The sequence below is a fragment of the Boleophthalmus pectinirostris genome, unplaced genomic scaffold (assembly GCF_026225935.1).
Source record: "Boleophthalmus pectinirostris isolate CB_2022bp ecotype Guang Dong unplaced genomic scaffold, ASM2622593v1 HiC_scaffold_12, whole genome shotgun sequence".
Taxonomy (NCBI): Eukaryota; Metazoa; Chordata; class Actinopteri; order Gobiiformes; family Gobiidae; genus Boleophthalmus; species Boleophthalmus pectinirostris.
Genome location: NW_026571018.1, coordinates 24,504,171 through 24,525,466, shown reverse-complemented (window position 1 = coordinate 24,525,466; position 21,296 = coordinate 24,504,171). Strand labels below are relative to the sequence as shown.

Below are 21,296 nucleotides of genomic sequence, written 5' to 3'. Positions count from 1 at the left end.
AACAATCAACGCCAACTTCATTTTAGGTAACTATTAACTAACCACAAAAACACACATATATCACTTTATAATTTAATATGGACTAAATATAAGAATTGTGTAAAGGCTTTACAAAACAGTTCAAGTAGGATAACTACTGTCTCTCTTGAAAGTGCTATATAAATGGAAAGTATTATAATTATTATTATTGCATGATTCTACATTCCTCTATTAAATTAAGGTGATAATAACTTAGACGTATTCAAAGACAGAAACCCAGTCACATGACTCCTGACTTTTACAATATTGTACTTTTCATAAACTGGTACAAAATCTGCCATGTCATGTAAAAATGCAGCATTCATCAAAGAATTATCATTCCCCTAGGCATTATTATGTCATTGCCTGGTTCAGTATCAAATCTTTAAGTCAATTATGAACATTTAACGGCACAGATAAAAGCATATTGAATAGAGACTGTTCATAAATCAAGATGGACAGTCATTTGCTAAGCTGTGAATGTGTGAATGTTACAAAAGGTCAAAGAGATCATGAATTGCTTATAGGCATGTTTGATATTTTAGGCCGGTCTGCTCCATAAATGATGTGATAATTGGTTTCCTGCAGTGGTTTAAAAGTGAGCCATCAACACATTTTATGCAAAAGGATATCAATAAGTGACTCAATCAATTCTCTGTAAGTAAATGGAGAAATGTATTCACTGCATCACCCACATCAGTATGTCGAGACAGCTTTATCAATGACCAAATCAGTTTGTCAATAGCGAAGGCCAAATTGTGTGACTGGCTTTTGGGAAACGATGAAGCAATAGTTTGTTTTTGGTTTTAGTTGCACAATCAAGTGTTTTATTATTGGCTTTGAGAGTACAGATTGCGGGAAAAGACATCATTGCTGCATTGCCACTGGATTTTTGGGGGTTACAAAACATCACAAAAATTAAGCTGTTTATTATTTTGAATATTTTTATAACACATCATTCTACTCAGTTTCACAAATTCGGGTTCGGGAAAAACCCCTGTGCTCTGATTTCTGTATTGATTTTTTTCTTTTTTATTTGTGATACAGTTAATCAGTAACAGTGTTACCTAAAATTCTCATCACTTTCAGTATTGGAGCTTATTTAGTGGTGCATGGAAAGCAATGCTAAAATCTGAAAGCATTGTTTGAAACAGAAGTATTCAAAATGGCATTTACTGTTTTCTGGGGCTGGTTTGCACTTTTTTGTCTCTTCAATCAAGGTAAGCAAGTTTAACACATTTTGTGATTTCAATTTAGTTTAGTTCATTTTTTTAAGCAGATTGTATTTCATTGTTACTTAAGTTATTAATCAAACATCAACCAAAATATGGATATGATGAAAAATAGGTGTTCACATTTCTGTTTCTACATTTATTGTGTTTTAGGCCTCGTTTGGTGTCTTTGCAGAGAAGAAAATTTAGAAATTGAAGGAGGAACTTACACATTGTCAAACGAGTTTGCAGAAGGCAGCTTACTCAAATACCAATGCGACCAAGAAGGATACTACCCATATCCTCACTTGGTGCGTGTTTGTAGCCACAATGGCGTATGGGAACCTGCACCTAGAAGATCGAAATGTAGACGTGAGTAACATGATGACTCTGATCTTAATTAAATAATACATTATAATACACATTGTCTTGGTTTGATAGCGGTGCAATGCCCAGATCCAACTGTTGTGGAAAATGCCAATGTCTGGCCCAGTGAAGAACGATACATTTATCAAAATGAGATCAGATACGAGTGCTATGAGGGCTTTAAACTGTTTGGCCCCTCACATCGCACTTGTTTGGAGACTGGGAAATGGAGTGGTTCACATCCTGTGTGCCGTCGCGACTGTATGTAAATTTACTCAGGGTCCTTTTATGCTTCTTTATTTTTGTGTGCTGTACCTGTAAACGTGATTTCAGCTGGAGACCATTGCCCTGATCCTGGAATCCCCCCGGGTGGGTCTAAGACTGGTACCCTGTTTGATATAGGAGAGAAAGTGACTTACACGTGCAATGACAACAAAATGATCTTGATTGGCTCAGAGGAAAGAGTCTGCCAGGAAGATGGTCTCTGGAGCGGCAAAGAGCCAACATGCTACTGTAAGAACTGCACAGTCAAGCAGAGGTTGTCAAAGAAAGCAATACCCAAATACTGGTCAATATTAAAACTTGTTACTGTAGTAGATACTCTGAGGTATTGATACTGAAAAAAAATCACATAGGGATGGTCTTGCTCTACATCCTAACTAGTAACAATAAATAAATAACTTACACTTACATTCTATTGTCAAAAAAGGGGTATTAATATTGTAAGACTGCAGACCAAATCCCTCCTCAAGAGCTGTACTTTTAGTTGATGCTCTGCATCTACCTATATCAGTCTTTCTCAAATATTGTTTATTTTTTAATATCTGCATTTGGACATTTTTGCTAATAGATTACTATCTCTATTCTAATTCTTATCAAAGTCCAGCTTTTAACCTCTAAAGCAGAATTTTCTTCTTGCAGACCAATACACCTATGACACCCCTCTCGAAGTTTCACATGAATTTGGTAGTGGAATCAAAAACACTTTTGCATCTTTACAGGCCGAAATAAGTAAGTATTGATAGAAAGTATTCTTGCAATGAATTCACTAACTCTTGTTTTACTCACCCAATTATGTTTTGATTTTATTTTCAGATGTTACACAGGAAGGGAGATCAATCAAGTTAACCAAAAATGGGACACTCAACATCTACATTGCATTGGACATCTCTTCGAGCATCAGTTCAGAACACTTTGAAAATTCCAGAAAAGCTGTATTAGCGCTTATTAACGCGGTAAGTAATACACATTAAACAAAGAACACAAACACATTTTATGGTTAATCTAAATAAGATGCCATATCCTTCCTTTCTGTAAGTAAGTAATTAAGTAAGTAAGTCTTTATTTATATATCGCTTTTCACAGACATGTCACAAAGACGCTTTACAGAGCATTATTCAGTATTATTCATTCACTCTATACCTGGTGATGGTAAGCTATTATTGTAGCCACAGCTGCCCTGGGACAGACTGACAGAAGCGTGGCTGCCATGCCAATCGGCACCATCTGTCCCTCCAACCACCAACATCACTCACACATACACCACTTTCATACTAGGCAATGTGGGTCAAGTGTCTTGCCTAAGGACACAACAACAGTTTTTGCATCTGGCGCCCCACTGTTCTGTATTACTCTGTTGGTCCTATGCCTGGTTTGTGTCAATAATAAGTCATGTCTTCATGCTGCATAAGTTGATATTTCCTATTTTGTGCTAGCAGTCATAATTTTTTTGCTGTTGGGGGAGCCGTAATCTGTAAATGATTTAGACTGGGCATTTAATCAATACCATAGTTTGTTCAAATGTGACTTGCACATCGTGAGGTCCTAGTTAATTTTGTTGTTAAATAATAATTGCCAAGTAAGATTAGTACAGTAGGACTGCATTATAATGGAAACCACTTAGGCTGCATATATTAGTTGTGCTTGGCTGCTATCCACGGCCTGTTTTTGATGCCAGTGTTTCTTGGCAAATACATTGATTATCGTGCACAAAAGCACTTTGAGTGAGCCAAAATAATGTAACGTGCATTAACAAAATATTTTGCACTTATCTTTTTTAATTCACAGATTGCATCCTTTTCAGTGACTCCTAATTATGACATCATCTTCTTCTCCTCAAAACCCATTGAAATTGTAAATATCTTGTCCTTTTTTGATAAAAATAAAAAGTCCAATACAATTTTGGCCGATATGGTACAACAGTTGAAAACATTCAAGATTCAAAGTAAGTCATGTGGATTACAAGTTCTTTCTTTTTATGTTTTTGTAGTGTTTAACTGTGTGTGTGTGTGTTCTAAAAGGAAGCAACCAAGCTGGAACTAATCTCAATGCGGTCTTTGAGAAAATTCGGGAGAAAATGGCCATTATTAAACAACGACAACCTAACTTTATAGAGCATCAGCATGTCATCATTGTGTTTACAGATGGTAATGCAAATGCATATTTTCTCTTATATCTATGCCTCTGCTCCAAATGTTTTCTGTGCTTTATTTGTACAATTAACAGGCGGATATAACATGGGAGGCAAACCCCTTAGAACTGTTGAAGGTATTAAGGCTGACATTTTAATGGGCCAACCAGAGAAAAGAGCAGAACATCTTGGTAAGTTTAAAATGTTACTGTTTTATTAATAATGTTGTTGTTTAGCACAATATTTGTGTATATATCTGTATTATTTGTTTCAGATATTTATATTTTTGGCATTGGAGCGCAAATTTATGATGCCAACCTGATGAAACTCACAGTTGGGCCAGAAAAACAGCGGCATTACTTCAGATTAAAAAATGAGGAAGAACTGCATGAAATCTTTAATGAGATTATAAGTGAGAATATGTCCATGTCTGAGTATAATTTATTCAATATTTTATAACTATTAGACGTAAAGAATAATGCTAGGGCAGACACATGCTTAGATAAGTTTATTTGTAGAACACAATTATGAAATGTTTTCCATAATGGTTTAATTTTGAATGTTGCAGATGAAGAAGACATAATAGGCTTATGCGGTCTCCATAGAGAACATGGCGATATGTATAATCTTGAGACAAAAAGGAAGAAATATCCCTGGGTCATGTTTGTTTCTGTTATGGTGAATTAATTACTTTTTACTTTTACTTTGTTCTTTCATATTTAATTTACTATTACCTATTATTCATATGATTATTATTACAAATGTTTACATTACCTTATACAATGTTTAATTTCATTTTAGACCAATGAGAAGACATCATATTGCTTGGGCTCCTTGGTTTCTCCTCGTTTTGTATTGACAGCAGCTCATTGTTTCACAGTTGATAATTTAATAGAAAAAATCAAAGTGGAAATAAAAGATGGCCAGCAGCTAGGTATAAATAATATAATATGTACACATTTGCATTGCATTTGCATTTCAATGAAATGCCTTGACTCTTACAGATGTTGCAAGAATCCACATGCATCCAAAATATAATATATCAGCCAAAAAGCATCAGGACATTGAGGAGTTTTATGATTATGATGTGGCTCTCGTCGAACTCCAAAAAGATGTTGGCATCTCTGTGAAATTGAGGTTAGCCATCATTTGTCTCTTAATTGTGGAGAGTGACATGGATTGTTAATATAATTTAAAAAGGAGTCAAATGGTTTTGAAATAACAGATCTTAATAAATTGTAACTTTTATTTTCAGACCAATTTGCCTGCCATGCACTGAGGAAACAAATGGTGCATTAAGACAAACTTTAACTTGTGAGCAGCAAGGCATGTGTCCTCACACAAGAATAAAACATTTATATAGGCCTACTTAATCCTTATTTCCTTGTAATGTTCAGTTTATGTTCACCTTAATTTTCTGTGTTTTATATATATGTTATATTTTCTCATTAAATATAGAACAGTTGCTGATAACAAACAATGAAAGAATTAACTTTTTGACTAAGAAAAATCTTGGGGAAAAATATGCCCACATAAAGCTTGGTAATAATGTATGTATGTTTTTTTTGTTTTGTTTTTTGTTTTAATTACTCAACAGCTTTTGTACTGTTGTCACTTAAATGTAGTGTAACTTATTTTTGTAGAGGGACTCCTGCATAGTTAAAGCACTCATGGCACCCGGCATCAAAACCAACAACGTGACTGAGGCTGTGACCGAAAACTTCTTGTGCAGCGGAGGGGAATTTCCAGCTGTAGACAAAATAGCATGCAGAGGTAAATCAATGCAAAGAAAATGACAATAATAAAGTACACAGTTAAAGTATTTTTGACCATGTAATACATATTTATTTTAGGTGACTCTGGAGGCGCTGTGTTTAAAAATCACTTAAATCGGACAATACAAGTGAGTATTTCTTTTAACAGTAAGTAAACCAAATGGAACAAATATTATCACAAGTAACCAAATGTTTTATTTAGGTCGCCTTGGTCAGTTGGGGAAATAAGGTCATGGCCAGATGTAATCAGGATGGAATGGTGGACTCAGACAAAGATTCAAGAGATTTTCATTTTAATCTGTTCAAAGCTGTACCTTTTCTTAAATCCATTCTTGGCAAACCAGATCAGAATTATGCACCAATTGAATTTGTGGACTAGCAAGCATTTTCTCAAATTACTCCAAATGAAGTTATATTTGTTCATTTTAAAATTAACAATCATGTAGATTTTTTTTCTCTGCAGTTAGAGCATTTATGTTAATGTATGTATTGATGCTGCAATGCCTTTTTAATTAAAACATATGTTAAGTTTTTGAAGAAAATCTTGTCATTTTTAAGACATTGTGAGGCCAAATATACTCAGTTACACAGTGTATTTAGATGTAACACAATCACATGCAATTCCAAGAGGTAAAATCACTGTTTAAAAGTACTAGGCCTTTTTTATTTTCCAGGGCCCTCACCTGAGCATTGGTGTGCACTAACCATATTGTGTCCAATGTTAGTAGAAATTAAGAAATCTAGATTTTTCAATCCTGATTACCACTGGAGTATTGTTAATATGTCTTCAGATAGAATAACTGTCTCGTAATTTTATTATGAATAATTTGTTTTTTATATATTCTAATTTAGTTTAGAGGCCTTGACATAATTCATAAGACCCACCACATTCAGTTATGGAGTCTGGAATGGCTTGGGGTTCAGTGGGAGTGTTGCCAATCCTTTACTGGTAGCAAATAGACATGGGGTTGGATAACTAGAACTTTAAATTGCACAGTAGTCAGTGTTGTATTAAGAAGCCTCATTGATTTATATTTGTTTGTAGTTTAGTTAATAAGTAATCAAGTGGGAGGACTTCATTTGTTTTAACTTTTACTATCACAGTTCATCCTGAGACACAAGGATATTAACAGTAAAAGATCAGAATGTTATTTTTTATTCACCGGACTTGTTTTGTGGCAGTTTTATGCATTCTTTTAAAAGGTACGTTTCTACAGTTACAATGGACAATCAGATGTATCAAGTTTAATTAAAAAGATTAGAATTCGTGTCTATTATCTACACTAATTGCTAGAAAACTGTCACAGCTTCTTCTGAAACTATTAGGGTTATTTTTTGGTCTGCAGTGGTCAGTGTATGAAAGTCAAGGGCTCAAAGTAGTCTGTATTCCAAAGAGGCGAATACCAAACTTGGCCTAATATTAACAGAGTCCATCATTTTGTTACAATATCTGTACTGTGCTTAGGAGATGTAGTTTGGTGCAACTGCTCAATGAATGGGATGACGATTCGAGGTACTAATTTCAGTTTGACAAATGGACTAAATGTGGGCAGCATTCTCCAATACCAGTGTCCCACGGGCTACTACGCCTATCCTGAACTTTCCTATAGATGTCAACTAAACCACCAGTGGACTCCTGAACCAGAATCAAAACCAAGATGCAAAAGTGAGTAAAGAACAAAGTTGTATGGCTAGCAATTCACGATATCTGTTAAAGTATAATCAAATCTGTATACATTTAAGTACTTTGGTTAATTACATTTTGTTACATCCCTTAAACACAATATCAGTGGATTGCTTTGCTTTATTTTACTCATGGGCTTTGTTTTTTCAAGAGGTTGAATGCCCAGATCCAACGGTTCTCCAAAATGGACATACTTTGCCAATAAATGAAAAAAATAAGTATTATTATAAAAGCAAAATTACTTATCACTGCTACTCGGGATACACTTTACATGGTCCTTTCCGGCGCACGTGTTTGGTAAATGGGAAATGGAGTGGGCCAAATCCAGTTTGTCGACAAGACTGTAAGTGTCATTGTCATTATTTCCCTTTATATTATTCTTAATATGAACCCTCCATAACATTTTGCAGCAGGAGATTGTGCTGATCCTGGTGTCCCACCTGGTGGCATGAGGTTCGGAAACAGCTTTGAAATTGGAGATAAAGTGATTTTCAAATGCAGAAGCAACATGATTTTGATTGGCTCAGAGGAAAGAGAGTGTCAGATAGATGGCCAGTGGAGTGGAAGAGAGACAGCCTGCTACTGTAAGATCTGTACTTCATCAGTCAATACTAAAATTCACATGTTTCTTGATAGATAACTTGCTTCATATTATTATTAGATTTTTAATATGTATGTTTTTGGCAGACAAATATACATATGATTCACCGTGGGAAGTTACAGAGGCATTTGGTGGCGGGATAAAAAATTCCCTTACCTCAAATTTAGTTAGTAAGTATTATCATTATTTAAATATCAAAACTGCCATTAAACAAGTATGTGCATCCCACTGTGATTTGGTTTTCTCAGATGAAACACAAAAAGGCCTGTCACTCACATTAAGACGAGAAGGGACACTGAATATTTTCATTGCATTGGATGTCTCTGAGAGCATCGATGAGGATCATTTCGAAAGTGCCAAAGAAGCAATAATAACGCTTATTCGTAAGGTAAACCAAAAACTGTACGTACACTGCCTTTTGACTCCATGCACCATTTGCCACAAATATTGAGAAACTAATGACAAAATCACAGCAACATTAACAAGGTGCTTGTGATGGAAATATAGTGTTATAACATGTATCTGCTATTGTTTGTGTAACTATAGCTATGTCATTCTAATGTGATGTTTTTGTCCATAGATCGAAGTCTTCTCTGTGTATCCAAACTATGAAGTTATTTTCTTCTCCTCCAAGATCCACACAGCTATTAACATTCTTGATTTCTATGGGACTAACAAACCATCAATGGAGAAATTATTGAAGGAGCTTGAAAAGTATAAACTAGAAGGTAAGTCAGAGGAAACACACACAGTTTCCTATGATGATGAGAAACTGGAACTGATGTATGGTGGATTGTTTTAAAGAAACAGACAAGGTTGGAACCAATCTCAATGCAGTTTTTGGAAAAATTTTGGAAAAAATGTCTGTTATCAAGAGACGGACCTCAGACTTTACTGAACATAAGCATGTAATCATTTTGTTCACAGATGGTAATGTATTTTAATAATATTATATAACTATTATAATAAGAAATATCATTGTGGCATGATTTATGACTTGATTACAGGTGGTTATAATACCGGAGGTGCTCCATCGGTTGAAAAAATTAAGTCACTGGTTTATATGGAGCAACCACAGACAAGACAGGAACACCTTGGTAAGTACATTAAAAAATTCTAAGGAAGAAAGTCAAGTTTATTTATTTAGCTCCTTTCAAAGAAGAAAACTCAAACAGAGCTTAATAGCCATAAAACCCAATTAGCTTAAATAAGTCGTTTTCAGGCTTTGTTTACATTCAAAAGCATGGTCCCTGAATATACTGAATAAGGTCCCTTAAGCCAATGTAGATTTGCAAAAAACTTGAGCTTGAATGATGACATTTATTAACAATCCACAGGAATGGCAGAAGTGTGGTTCTACACAAAACAAAGGAATAAAAATGTATATTACATAAACTATATATCAAACTTTACAATTATAAGGTTAAGAAATGAACCCCAGTTCTCTGAAACATGAGTGAAGTATCTCATATATGGGACAGCTCTCCAGGCTGCTGACCCAGAAGCCTTATAACACTACACCAGTCTTTGATTGTCTGAAAGATGTGACATATGCTCTACAAGGGAGTTGGGACTTCCTCCTGCTATAAGATCATATCCTGGCACATCTCCATTTTAGCCTAAGTAAGCACACTCTTCGAGCTCAAGGCAAGAACAGCAATCTGGTGAAAGATAGTGAGGGTACAGTGACATCCAGTCTGTAAAACCTGGCAAAGGTGTGAGGTGTAGCCCTGCTTGCTTCCACAGAGATCTTTTCCACTGAGGTGCCTTGGAACATTGCCCAAGATGCAGCCCACTGCTGTCATAAGTTGCAGTAATAGCTTCCACTATTCAGTGGGACAAACACTGTTTATGGTGAGAAGCTTAGCCCGATGAGGTGGAGCCCAAGACACAAACAACTGCTCAGTTCCCCGAAATGAAGCACTCCTGTCCATATAAATGCACAGGGCGCACACTGGAGAGCACATAGAGCCGCTGATGATCCTCTGAAGTAGACAGAGGAAAGACTACAGACAGCTCAATGGGGAGGCATAATAAAGTTGGATTAAAGACTTTTGACATAAAGGCAGGGTAAAACCTTAGAATTCCCCCTCAAAAACTGCAAGCATGATGTGTTGACAGACACCGCATGGACGTCATTCACAAGCTTTGCAGACACTAAAGCCAGCAGCAAAGCCGACTTAAAGGAGAGCCATTTCAGCTCCACCTGATGCAGCGGTTCGAATAGGGGGAGAGTCAGAGCATTCAGCACTATTGTCAAATCCCATGGAGCAACCAGGCTCTTTGAAACTGATCTAAAGCTAGGGGTGTCAAATTATCGCGTTAATTGCGATTAATTAATTACAGTCATATTTAGCGCGTTATGTTTTTTAATCGCGTTAATCTCATTTTTAATCTCTAACTTTAGTGTTTCTGTATGCGAGTTGCTTTATTATAAAACCTGTTTTTATGTGTTGTTGGGGCAACAACAACAACACACACACACACACACACAAAACACATTTATACATTTTTTTATTTCGGTAATCCCACTCATTGCCGGAAACCCACACAAAACGCGCGCAGTAAGAGCGACGTAAACATCATGTTCACATTTGCGGCGTCAGTCGCACAATGGACGAGGTCGAAGAGCCAGTAGAACAGAGTCAGCAGTGCACAGGTAAAAACACATTCGTGTCTTGGAAATTATTCTCCCGACGTGAAATATAAAAGAAAATAACAAATATAAAATCGCCTACAACTTAAATGTCACTGGTGAAAACAACCTGCATAGGCTCATGATGTCTGCACTACTGTCCTATAGTGACCTGCCACATGAGGGGACACGCACACAAACACACACACACACACAAACAAACACACACCTTCATCATCGTCATCAACCTGAGAACGCGCGGACCACGTTTCTTTCCGTAGTTACTGCGCGGACACCGACGTGCTCCAGTGAGCCGCGTGTGGATCGTGTTTTCTCGCTACGCTGCGTAAACCGCGCTTCCTCCTGTGCGCCTCTAAACCAGAACTAACACCAAGACTAAAACCAGGACTAATCCAGTCCAGGACTAAACCGGGACTAAACCAGAACTAAAACCAGGTCTAAACCAGGTCTAAACCAGGACTAAACCAGGACTAAACCAGCACTAAACCAGAAATAACACCAGGACTAAAACCAGGATTAATCCATTCCAGGACTAAACTAGGACTAAAGTAGGACTAAAGCAGGTCTAAACCAGGACTAAAACAAGGACTAAAACCAGTGATCTCATATATAAAGCATTTCTCTATCAATAATATTTTTAATATGGTTAAGGAAAGACTGGACTTTTTATTGTCTTTAAGTAGACAAAGGTTATTATGTTCAGATTTCCTCGTCTTTGCTACTTTACAGCAAACAGTTTCTTATTCATGGAGACTTGGGCTCAACAACCAGTTTGGAGAGATTTGTTAAACAATAAATGACTTTATCAAGTCACTTTTTTTTGTTCTATATCAGTCTTTTGATCTGCCACAATAATGTAATAATGAATTTAAATGAAAATACCTCAAATTGAAGGCTTTTCTCAGCAATTTTTAGGTGAGATTAAAATTAGATTAATTAGATTAATTAATTACAGATCATAATTAATTAATCTCTCAATTTTTTTTTAGCGCATGACAGCACTATGTGTGCCCTTCATAACTGCACAGACAAGATGGTGCTAGCTGACTGTCTATCTGACTATCTCGAAACCCAATGTTACAAGCCAAAATAGCAGTTAAGTATGCTTCAATGGAGGAGAAAGCTAGCCCTTTGTCCAGTAGACTCTTGAGGAACGTCAAAATGATGGGCATGGGGCTCTGTAGAACATCGCAGCCCATGTTTATGTAGCACTCCTCAAACGTGCACTGTTTCCCATGCACTATGAGTAGAGGAAGCTCTGGTGCTTTGAATGGTGGCAATGACGTTGTCTGGAAGACCCGTAGGGGATAAATTTAACCTCAAAGCGGCCAAACCCACAAGGCAAGGCAGATGAACATGGAAGCTGTTTTCTGGAGAGACAGCCATAGAACTTCATCTTTTTGCTTCTTATCCTCACATTGTTGTTGCAGTGCAGCAACATTGGACCTGAACAGGCCCTTTGGGTCCACAGGGACATCCAGGAGCTGGGTCTTGTCTCTTTGGGGAAGGCTGAAGAGGTTGAGCCATCTGGCCCTCTCCTGTGTGACCATCACACCCATAGCTCGACCACATGCCTGAACGGTGCAGATGGAAGCAGAGATCAGTGACCATGCACAGGTCATCCCACTCCTCAGATGTCATTGAAGAGGACATGTAATCCTGCAGTTTTGCCTGGTAGGCTAATAGCAGCAACGCTCTCATTGAGGAAGCAACTCCTTTGTATCTCTTCTCTGTTCGCTTAGTTTGAAAACAGTCTGATTTGGAGGGGAGAGCAGCCCACTCCCTGGGCAGGAATTTTGATGGTGAGCGGATTGCTGCAGGACCAAGAGGCTTCCTCCAGGCACTCTGGGAACACTGGCAAGAGTTGCTTTGCAAAGGTTTTGGCTGCTGGTAGCCTTCTGCCGTTGCAGTGGGACCTCGTGTTCTGCTCTCTAACAACTTAATGCAAGTCCTGCCCGGCAGACGGATCTTGTGTCGCTGCCTGATGCGGTTCCACTACCATGCCTTGCGGCGTGGTTGAGAGTGAATTGCTCCACATTCGCCTCATTCTCCTCCAAAGGGAGGCTGATGCGCTTGTCATCAGAGTCAAAGACGCTCTATTGTAGGCTAAACTGCCCGGCACCGAGTCCGGTCATCAGCTCGTCAGGATCAAAAAAAGGATGATCACCCAGGGATTCTTTTTGCTTGTGGCGTGGGAATTGTTGCCCCTAGCACAGGGTCCGCTTCTGTCAGGTTCACTTGGTGCGTGAGTCTCCAACAGTGGGTTTTCAATGAAAGGTAGGCACAGTACTCATAGGATACTGGGGATGCTAGTGCGTCCTAGGCATGCAGCAGCCCAAGGCACTGTGCGCAGACTGTCTGCACCGGCAATTTTACGTTCATACTTGCAAGCCTTCATAAGTGCTTCCTTCTCATGGTGAAGAGAACTTGGCAAAGTTTTAGCTCCAAGTTAGAAGAAGGAACTAATACAGCAGCTGTTTGGGGACAGACCTGCTACCTCAGAATTAGTGGAATAGGTAAGCGTTCAATGGCAGAGTGATTTGCTCTCCCTTTGAACAGATAAGCTATCTCATTAGCCACTCACCATCTGAGGGTAAAAGCTTTTAAGAGTCAGATGAGTTGAAAGACTAAAGACATGCTGGGATGATCTTATATCAGGAGGAAGTCCCACCTCCCCTGCGGAGCATACGTCAAGTCCTCCAGCCAGTCAGGGATTTGTGAGATACTGAAATGAATGTTGAAAGCCACGCTGCCACTCCAACAGCGAGCTAATTTCAGCACAGGCTCTGACACAGAGCAGCTCTGTATAACCATCAATGAACACCAGAACACTTATTGAAGCACAAGGAACACACACCTCAATTAAGCCAATAACAGCAGAAACACGGTAAAGGAAAGGCAGACAGAAAACTTATTTTTACAGAACATCTACTTATGTTATTCCTACATACATACATCACCAAACAGTGAAAAATAGTCCAGAACAGGATCCTAACTAAACACACAAACAAGAGCACTATTCTCCGCAGTCTCTCCACTCACAGCCAGACGCTCTGAACCCTGATACCTGGCCTCAGCCTTACGCTAATGTGGGATCAGGTCAAATTCCTGAATGTATACAATTTGAATAATTAACTATATAACAGTACAACTGTGTACTGTATAAATTGAACTTATTAAAGCAGGTCTGAACAAATGTGAATGGGAACAATACCAATTCACTTTCAGTTCTTACTTGGGACTAATATTACCTTTAAACAAACTAAACCAAAACTAAATCAAGGTAATATTAGTCCCAAGTAAGAACTGAAAGTGAATTGGTATTGTTCCCATTCCCATTTGTTCAGACCTGCTTTAATAAGTTAAATTTAATGTATACAATTTGAATAATTAACTATATAACAGTACAATTGTATAATGTTTAAATGCAGCTGAGAAATTACATTTTGACTTTTCTTGATACAGACATTTATGTTTTTGGCATCGGTGCTCAGATTCACGATGACAATTTGAAACCTCTCACCGTTGGAACAGGCAATTCACATTATTACAAACTCAGTAATGTGGAAGATTTACAGCAGACCTTTGATGAGATAATTGGTTAGTACCATATTTATTTGTATGTATTTATTTTTGGAGTAAGTTATAATTATGTTTTGAAATTACAGTCTTAACTCCGTATTTCATCAAACGTAGCAAAACCTCACACCAAACAAACACATTTATTCATTAAAAAATAGTTTCCTCTCTTACTTCTGTACATTTGCAGCTAGTGTAACATTTTAGAAGAATATTAAAACTAAATCTGATTATAAGATAATGATTGTATCTTTATTTATCCCATAGTTGCAAAATGTAAGTGTTACAACAGCTCACTTAATTTCAGAAATTTGTTTACTTAATTTAAAGCCACAGTATGTAACTTTTTAGATAAAAATAGACCATATTTTGGCCCGGAGAAGGGTCTCCTCATGCTTGTTTTCATGGAAATGTTGTTCCTTTGGGTATGATCCTTCACATTATGGCATAAAACTTACTCCTGTTATTGTTGTTGTTGTGCTCCACCTTCAGAAAGTTACATTGTCATTACTGTTTTCTTACCACACACAGATGAGTCAGATGTAAGGGGCTTATGTGGGCTTCACCAAGACTATGGCTATCTGGAAGGCAAAGACATAAGGAAAAAGTATCCCTGGGTCATTTATATCACAGTATTGGTAATTTTAAATGTCCATATCTAATAATCAATTAGTGTATTATCATTGCTATTAGTTTTTGTCTTTGTAATTTTAGACTGATGGAAAATCATCATATTGCCTTGGCTCTCTGGTTTCTCCTCGTTTCATTTTAACAGCAGCCCATTGCTTCAAAAATAAAAACAGCAGTGTAACAGTGGAGGGGACAGATGGCCCTACATTAGGTAATGTAACACAAATACAGTGAATAATTTAGAAGTTCTGTCAAGTTCAACATGAAGTGAAATACACATTGCTTACTTTATAGTGAGGATTGTGGTCTATTGTAACTGCTTTACTCTTTGTTGCAGAGGCTCATCATATCCACATACATCCAAATTACAACCTTTATGCTAAAACTGACCAAAATGTGACAGAGTTTTATGACTATGACGTGGCTCTCATCGAACTTGTGGTAGATGCTCCAATCACCATTTCACTGAGGTGTGAATTCTATATCTGGTTTTATAATTAATACCCTCTTTTTTCCTTTTACTGATGAAAACAAAAAAAATTTTTTAGACCAATCTGTATTCCTTGCACAGTTGAGACTAATACAGCATTAAGACAGAATTTAACCTGCAAAGAGCAAGGTAAGCCCCCCTGTTACCGTGTTTTAGATGGTTTTCACACTGACACTATCTAGGTTGACATAAAAGGGCATTCACACCCAAGCTTTGAATCCAACAGTAGCATGCATTCTGAACCAAAAAGTGAAGTAAACAGAACTAAATCTAGTGTGTACTGGGGTCGGACTAAAATGTGAAAACAACTGAACAAAGTCACATGCTTTTTTACAGGCCCATTGGAGAACACTGTAACCATGGTAACACAATATGCTACATAAGTGCAGATACATAGCCACATGCTTCTTTAGATGGTCTGGAAATTCAACAAAAGTTGGCCTATAACAGGGGTGTCAAACATATGGCCCTTTAAGACCTTTAATCTGGCCCTCGGCAGATTTTCTACAAAAATATTAAAATTATATTATCTAATTATATTATCTTTTAAAATATTGGTAATTTTCTGCGCCACTTAGCATAGCGTCTCCCGCGCCTCTGTGCGTGGCTGCCTCCCACCAGAGCAGCACAATTGAAGACTTTCCAAACGTTCTTAAAGGAGAATTGTTTGACTGTTGACCACACCTTCATCAGCAAAATGTCAAAAATGAGAAAAGCGGACACCGATGTTAAAACAATGTGCTGAAATTGCATTTTTTCTTAGAGTTTCAGGTTGTTAATAATATTATAATATTTTGTAAAAGAAAGAGTTAATTAATTAAAAAAAGATTTTTGTAATAGATTTGAATTTCTCTGCACAAATATTTGAACTTATTGCTATTTTTGGGGTATATATGCCATGAGTTTTGTGATCCGGCCCCTTTTGGAGGTAGGCTGTAGGTTGGATAAGGCCCCCGGACCAAAATGAGTTTGACACCCCTGGCCTATAATATGGATTACAAACACTAATTGTGTGTGGCCTGTGATTGGTGATCTCTCACCAAGAAATGTTGAAATCCAGACGCAAGATGCATTATGACTCATACAATTGTTCAGACACAATTCATACATTGCAACTGATGTCATCAACATTTCCTGGGGTTGTGATGCTAACTGTAGGCTCTGCTTTGTGTGAGGCTTTATTAAGGTACATTCACAATGAACGCAGCACGTGCTGCGAAAGCAATTCCCATGTTAACCCTATGTAGAGGGTCACACAGGGTTTTTTTTTTCAGATTCATTTCACTGACCCAAAGAGCCACAATACCATCCTCGAGTTTCACTGGAAAACAAAAAAAAAAATACCTTTATGACACTTAAACACAATTTGCATAATAATTTGGAATGTGGTGTACTGATAGCTCACCAAGATAGCAAAGACACACGAGAGACATGCTTAATTTTTAGCTGGTAGCCGCAATGCCTGGCCGCTTTGACATGCAGGAGAGAGAAAGCAGGTTCTGCCTTTATTATTTTATAACAGTGCATAACTTTACACATGTAGTGGTAATCATCACACTCTAAAGCTACATTCAAACTGCAGGGCTTAATGCTCAATTTGGATTTTTTTGTGAAATTCGATTTTTTTGTGTGATTGTTCACATTTTCAATTAAATGTGATTTGTATGTGATCTCCAGTGTGAACTTTAAATACCCCAAAAATGTCCCATATGTGCATTGGAGGACATGACGAAGTTTACGGAAGTAGCCTAAACATGGACGCTAGCATTGAGCATGTGGCAGTTTTAAAGTTGCTGTCATACCGGAGCCAGAACATGTACAGCTTATTTGTTTTAAGTAGGGGAGTGAGAAGGAGAAGGGCGAGGTTTTTGACCATGGTGCTTTGTGGGGCAATGGCAACAACATCCACAGAAAAAAACGTGTCGGGGCGGAGTAGCAGCTAAGAGTGGTGGGATTGCTATGTGGTCAGTCACATTGGTGGTACTGAACTGAGACTTTGATAAGCCTGGATTGTCCAAATAAGTCAGGCTTTCGCTTTATTTCACTTCGTAGAATACCCTCCAGGCTAACTGTCAAGATTTATTTATTTTATCGTTTCTTGTTTGGGTATGTGTGAAGAGGTCCATTACAAGTTTACTTTTACACACAGTTGAACTTCAGCTCCGCACATACTACCACACATCAGGAAGGGGTCAGGTTAAAATGTGCATTGTATCACCATGGTAACTCATAAACATTCTACCATTAGAAATACATGTAGAACACCCCAAGGATGATGTCACTGCAAATGTATCAATTGTCACTGTGCTGTGATTTTTCAGTGTTTTTTCATACTGTATTTGTGCAGAGAATTTTCTTCTAAGGAACAAAGAACGAGTAACGTTTCTGACAAAAGGAAAGAAAGATCAAGTTCAAGAAAAGCAAGCACGTGTGAAGCTAGGTGACGATGTAAGTATGATTTTTATCCTTGTAATGAAGCTGTTGTTCGCGCATTCATCTAAATCTTCTGGATCCTAAGAGACTCGGGTGCATCATGAAAGCGAAGACGAATCCTAAGATTCCCCAAAACATCACAGTGACAGAGGTTGTGACAGATAACTTTCTCTGCACTGGAGGTCGACATGAATTTGTAGATAAAATAGCATGCACAGGTAAGCAATTTATTATACATGATTTTGTATCTTAAATATTTGGTTCTGATAATTATGTTATAGGTGACTCTGGAGGTGCTCTGTTTAAGAATTACATGAGTCGCACATTTCAGGTTAGTCTCTCTTCGTGAAAATACAGAATACAGAATGATACTGATGTTTACTCTAGATTATATGATACGTTTCCTCTCACAGGTGGCACTGGTGAGTTGGGGCACCAAATTAATGCCGGATTGCAAATTTAATAGACTTGTTGCTTCTGATGAGGATTCCAGAGACTTTCACATTAATCTTTTTAAAGTTGTGCCGTTTCTCAAATCTATTCTTGGGAATGAAACAGCACCTTATGTGCCACTTTTATTTGTAGACTAGGCTACTTATTACAATTCATAATTTTCCATATTAACTGACTATATGCATCTTGAAGCTATTCCATTTGAGTCCATCCAAAGTTTGAGTCCAAAACTGTCGGAAATGTAAATGGGGAAAAAAAAAAAATCTGGAAGAAATTAAACATCAAACAATGCATTAAATAGGAAATACAATTACCACTGCTAAATTATGTCTAGCAATAAAAATACCATATATTATACCAGACAACTCTGAAAATTCTTCAAGCTGCTATTATAATAGTTCTTGTTTAAAAATCCAATCCTTGCATTTTAATAGCCTATACAGTATTTCTCAAGAAAACTTCATGTACATTTTTCAAAGTCTACTTACAAAATTACTACTCCCAAAGTCTTTTATGGCTCAGAACTCTGCTGATGGTGCGATTCCCTTGGGTCAGCCTCCCTGATCTGGTCTACGCAATGCAGGCTCTCCATCTGGACACATGCCAACACAGACTATTCCAATTGCATTTGCTGGGCATTTTTGTCTTGTGTAATTAGGTTTGCTACCTCTTTCGAGCCTTCCGATGGAAATGAACTGAGTTTGTCATTTATTGTCATTTTACATACCAAAGAAATGGTCTACAGAGGACTTATAACAGATGATGTTAACACTGTATGATCTGCTCTTGAGGACTGTCAGCCTTTAACTTAATGAAAATATAGATAAAAAGCGATTTTCCAAGCAATGGCTATTGGCTAAATGTCATATAGCAGAGTGAAGAGGTGAATTTTCAAGATGGGTGTTCCCTGATACCCCCAATCTGTGAGGGCAAGGTCCCACGGGTGCACTCCTCTGGCTACTCACTAACTAACTAATTGGGATAAATGGAGCCAGTGGATGGAGTAGACGGTCTGTATAAGAGGAAGGACTAATGGGAGAGGGTCTAATTGAATGAACCCTTTGCTATAGTGCGACGTCGTAAACAAAGAGGAAATTTAAAACGGGATTTATTTGTTATTGGATCGGGGTGGAAGACTGGGTTACCTCTTTGTCTTAACTGTTATTGTTGGGAGTGTTGACCCCAATTTCCCGACTGCATTTTCCAGCTCCCTGACTGAAACCACTTTGTTATAGGTAAACTGATTAGAGCAGCAGACAGTATACATAGGCTAATGAAGATACCCCGCCCACTACAGCTGCACACGCCCCTCTATTCACTGTTAGCACACGCAGCATATTCCTGATGAAGCATCTCGCTGTTAAACTCAGCCTGATCTGTCTCTCCTCCAGCTTTAAATCAACCGTTAGGGCCATTTTAGAAATTACTACCATTAAGAAGTGCATACATCCTCTCTTTCTCTTCAGTAGTGCTTAGAAAAGCTGAGACTCGTGCATCACAGGCCACTGCTGATCCGGCCTGAAGTATGAAATTATGTAGACGATACAAGAAGCTGTCACCATTTATAAGCAATATATTTCATACTGAATGATGTATAGCACCTGTGAGCCAGACTACAGCATGTTTAGATTTGCGATCATTACAACCACTGTAATGTTTTACGGCTAACAGAATGCAGTGTTTTGGTGTTTGACAGCACCAATAGTTGATGTAACAATCCATGTTAAAGGCACACTGTGTAACTTTAATGGAGGGGGGTCTGCCACCTGAAGATGTTATTGCTTTAAAAATATGTGCCATTAAACTCTATTTTGTATTTGGTATTTTAATTGCAAAACATAATATAAAACTAGTCATACTTATGAGCAGTGTCTCCTTAGATCTGACCTGTAACATAACCTGATGGTGCCAGTTCAGTGCAACACTGTGGATCATTCCAAGGAAATCTATAACATCCATAAGCAGGTGGCCGGCCGTACACCATATGTGACCACATAAGTTACATAGTGCACCTTTAAATATACTAATATGGTGATGAAAATGTATCATGTCTGATATGAAATTAATGATACTAAATTACTTTTCAAAACATAAAAGATTTGTGTTGACTTGTGTTATTGCATAGTTGAAAACGCCTGACAATAAATGATGAACATGCAGACCGTTATTGCTTTAAGCAATGAGTCATTTCATTCTCTGATGCTTCTGGACATTTCAGTGGTCAGTGATTGAACTTGTATGCTAACTACATTGAGCCATTAGAGGCAAATGCTCAGTTTGGCAAGATCAATTTGGTCAGCTCTTTCCAGACTGAAAGCAGTATAAAAATATATATGTGGCACCAGTTGGGTTACAGCGAGTCCACATTATTTATACAGTTTGTGATTATATCCTGTGGTGCCTGCCTGACAACATATAAAGTTTTTAAAAGTACAAAAAACGAGCAAAGATTTAGTCAAAATTTTGTCAAATGTTGTCAAAATGCTGGGAAATTAGCAGAAAAATGACTCGTGCAAAGATTTGAGTGAGTTTGTGCTTTAATGTGATATATCTCTTGTGGAAGGCAAATGGGTAGTATCTCATTTAGTCATGGTCCAAGGAAAAATACAGTTCAGTGAATCTGAACACATGATCTTCAGCAGATGGGTCATAGCTCATAAGCTGAATAATACTAGTTTGGCTTGTTCATGGCAGACGGTCTTAATTGATTACATGAATTGGGATATGAGATATTTATTGAGCATTATTGACCCATGTGAGTTTATAGCAGGAATATTATGTTTTGTTTGGTGGTTAAATACTACCAAGCCCAGACAGAGATAGAAAACAACATTATGATTATTTTTGGTAAACATATTGACAATCATGTTACTTGTCAGTCAAGTGCAATCTTGAGTCGTCACTGTGCACCCATACAGTCAATGAGCACACCTGAGGACTTCTTGTGGATGCATGTTTCATTTTGGATATATAACCATTAAAGAGGAATA

The 21,296-nt window shown here is 37.6% G+C and overlaps 1 protein-coding gene across 1 annotated transcript; it reads left to right on the top strand.

The window, feature by feature from the left end:
* Nucleotides 1-1,065: 1,065 nt before the first annotated feature.
* On the top strand, nucleotides 1,066-20,465 carry LOC110158573 (uncharacterized). Its single transcript, XM_055148245.1, has 36 exons — nucleotides 1,066-1,238; nucleotides 1,404-1,601; nucleotides 1,671-1,856; nucleotides 1,929-2,108; nucleotides 2,517-2,606; nucleotides 2,691-2,830; nucleotides 3,663-3,819; nucleotides 3,896-4,021; nucleotides 4,101-4,196; nucleotides 4,280-4,417; nucleotides 4,574-4,683; nucleotides 4,807-4,939; nucleotides 5,010-5,142; nucleotides 5,261-5,331; nucleotides 5,464-5,555; nucleotides 5,649-5,778; nucleotides 5,859-5,908; nucleotides 5,983-6,158; nucleotides 7,127-7,149; nucleotides 7,246-7,446; nucleotides 7,616-7,807; nucleotides 7,875-8,048; nucleotides 8,152-8,235; nucleotides 8,314-8,453; nucleotides 8,646-8,793; nucleotides 8,870-8,995; nucleotides 9,073-9,162; nucleotides 14,187-14,321; nucleotides 14,832-14,938; nucleotides 15,015-15,141; nucleotides 15,268-15,400; nucleotides 15,479-15,549; nucleotides 17,768-17,868; nucleotides 17,939-18,071; nucleotides 18,135-18,184; nucleotides 18,267-20,465. The coding sequence occupies exons 1-36, from the start codon at nucleotides 1,184-1,186 to the stop codon at nucleotides 18,441-18,443; spliced, it is 4,473 nt and encodes a 1,490-aa protein (XP_055004220.1). The 5' UTR covers nucleotides 1,066-1,183; the 3' UTR covers nucleotides 18,444-20,465.
* Nucleotides 20,466-21,296: the final 831 nt, after the last annotated feature.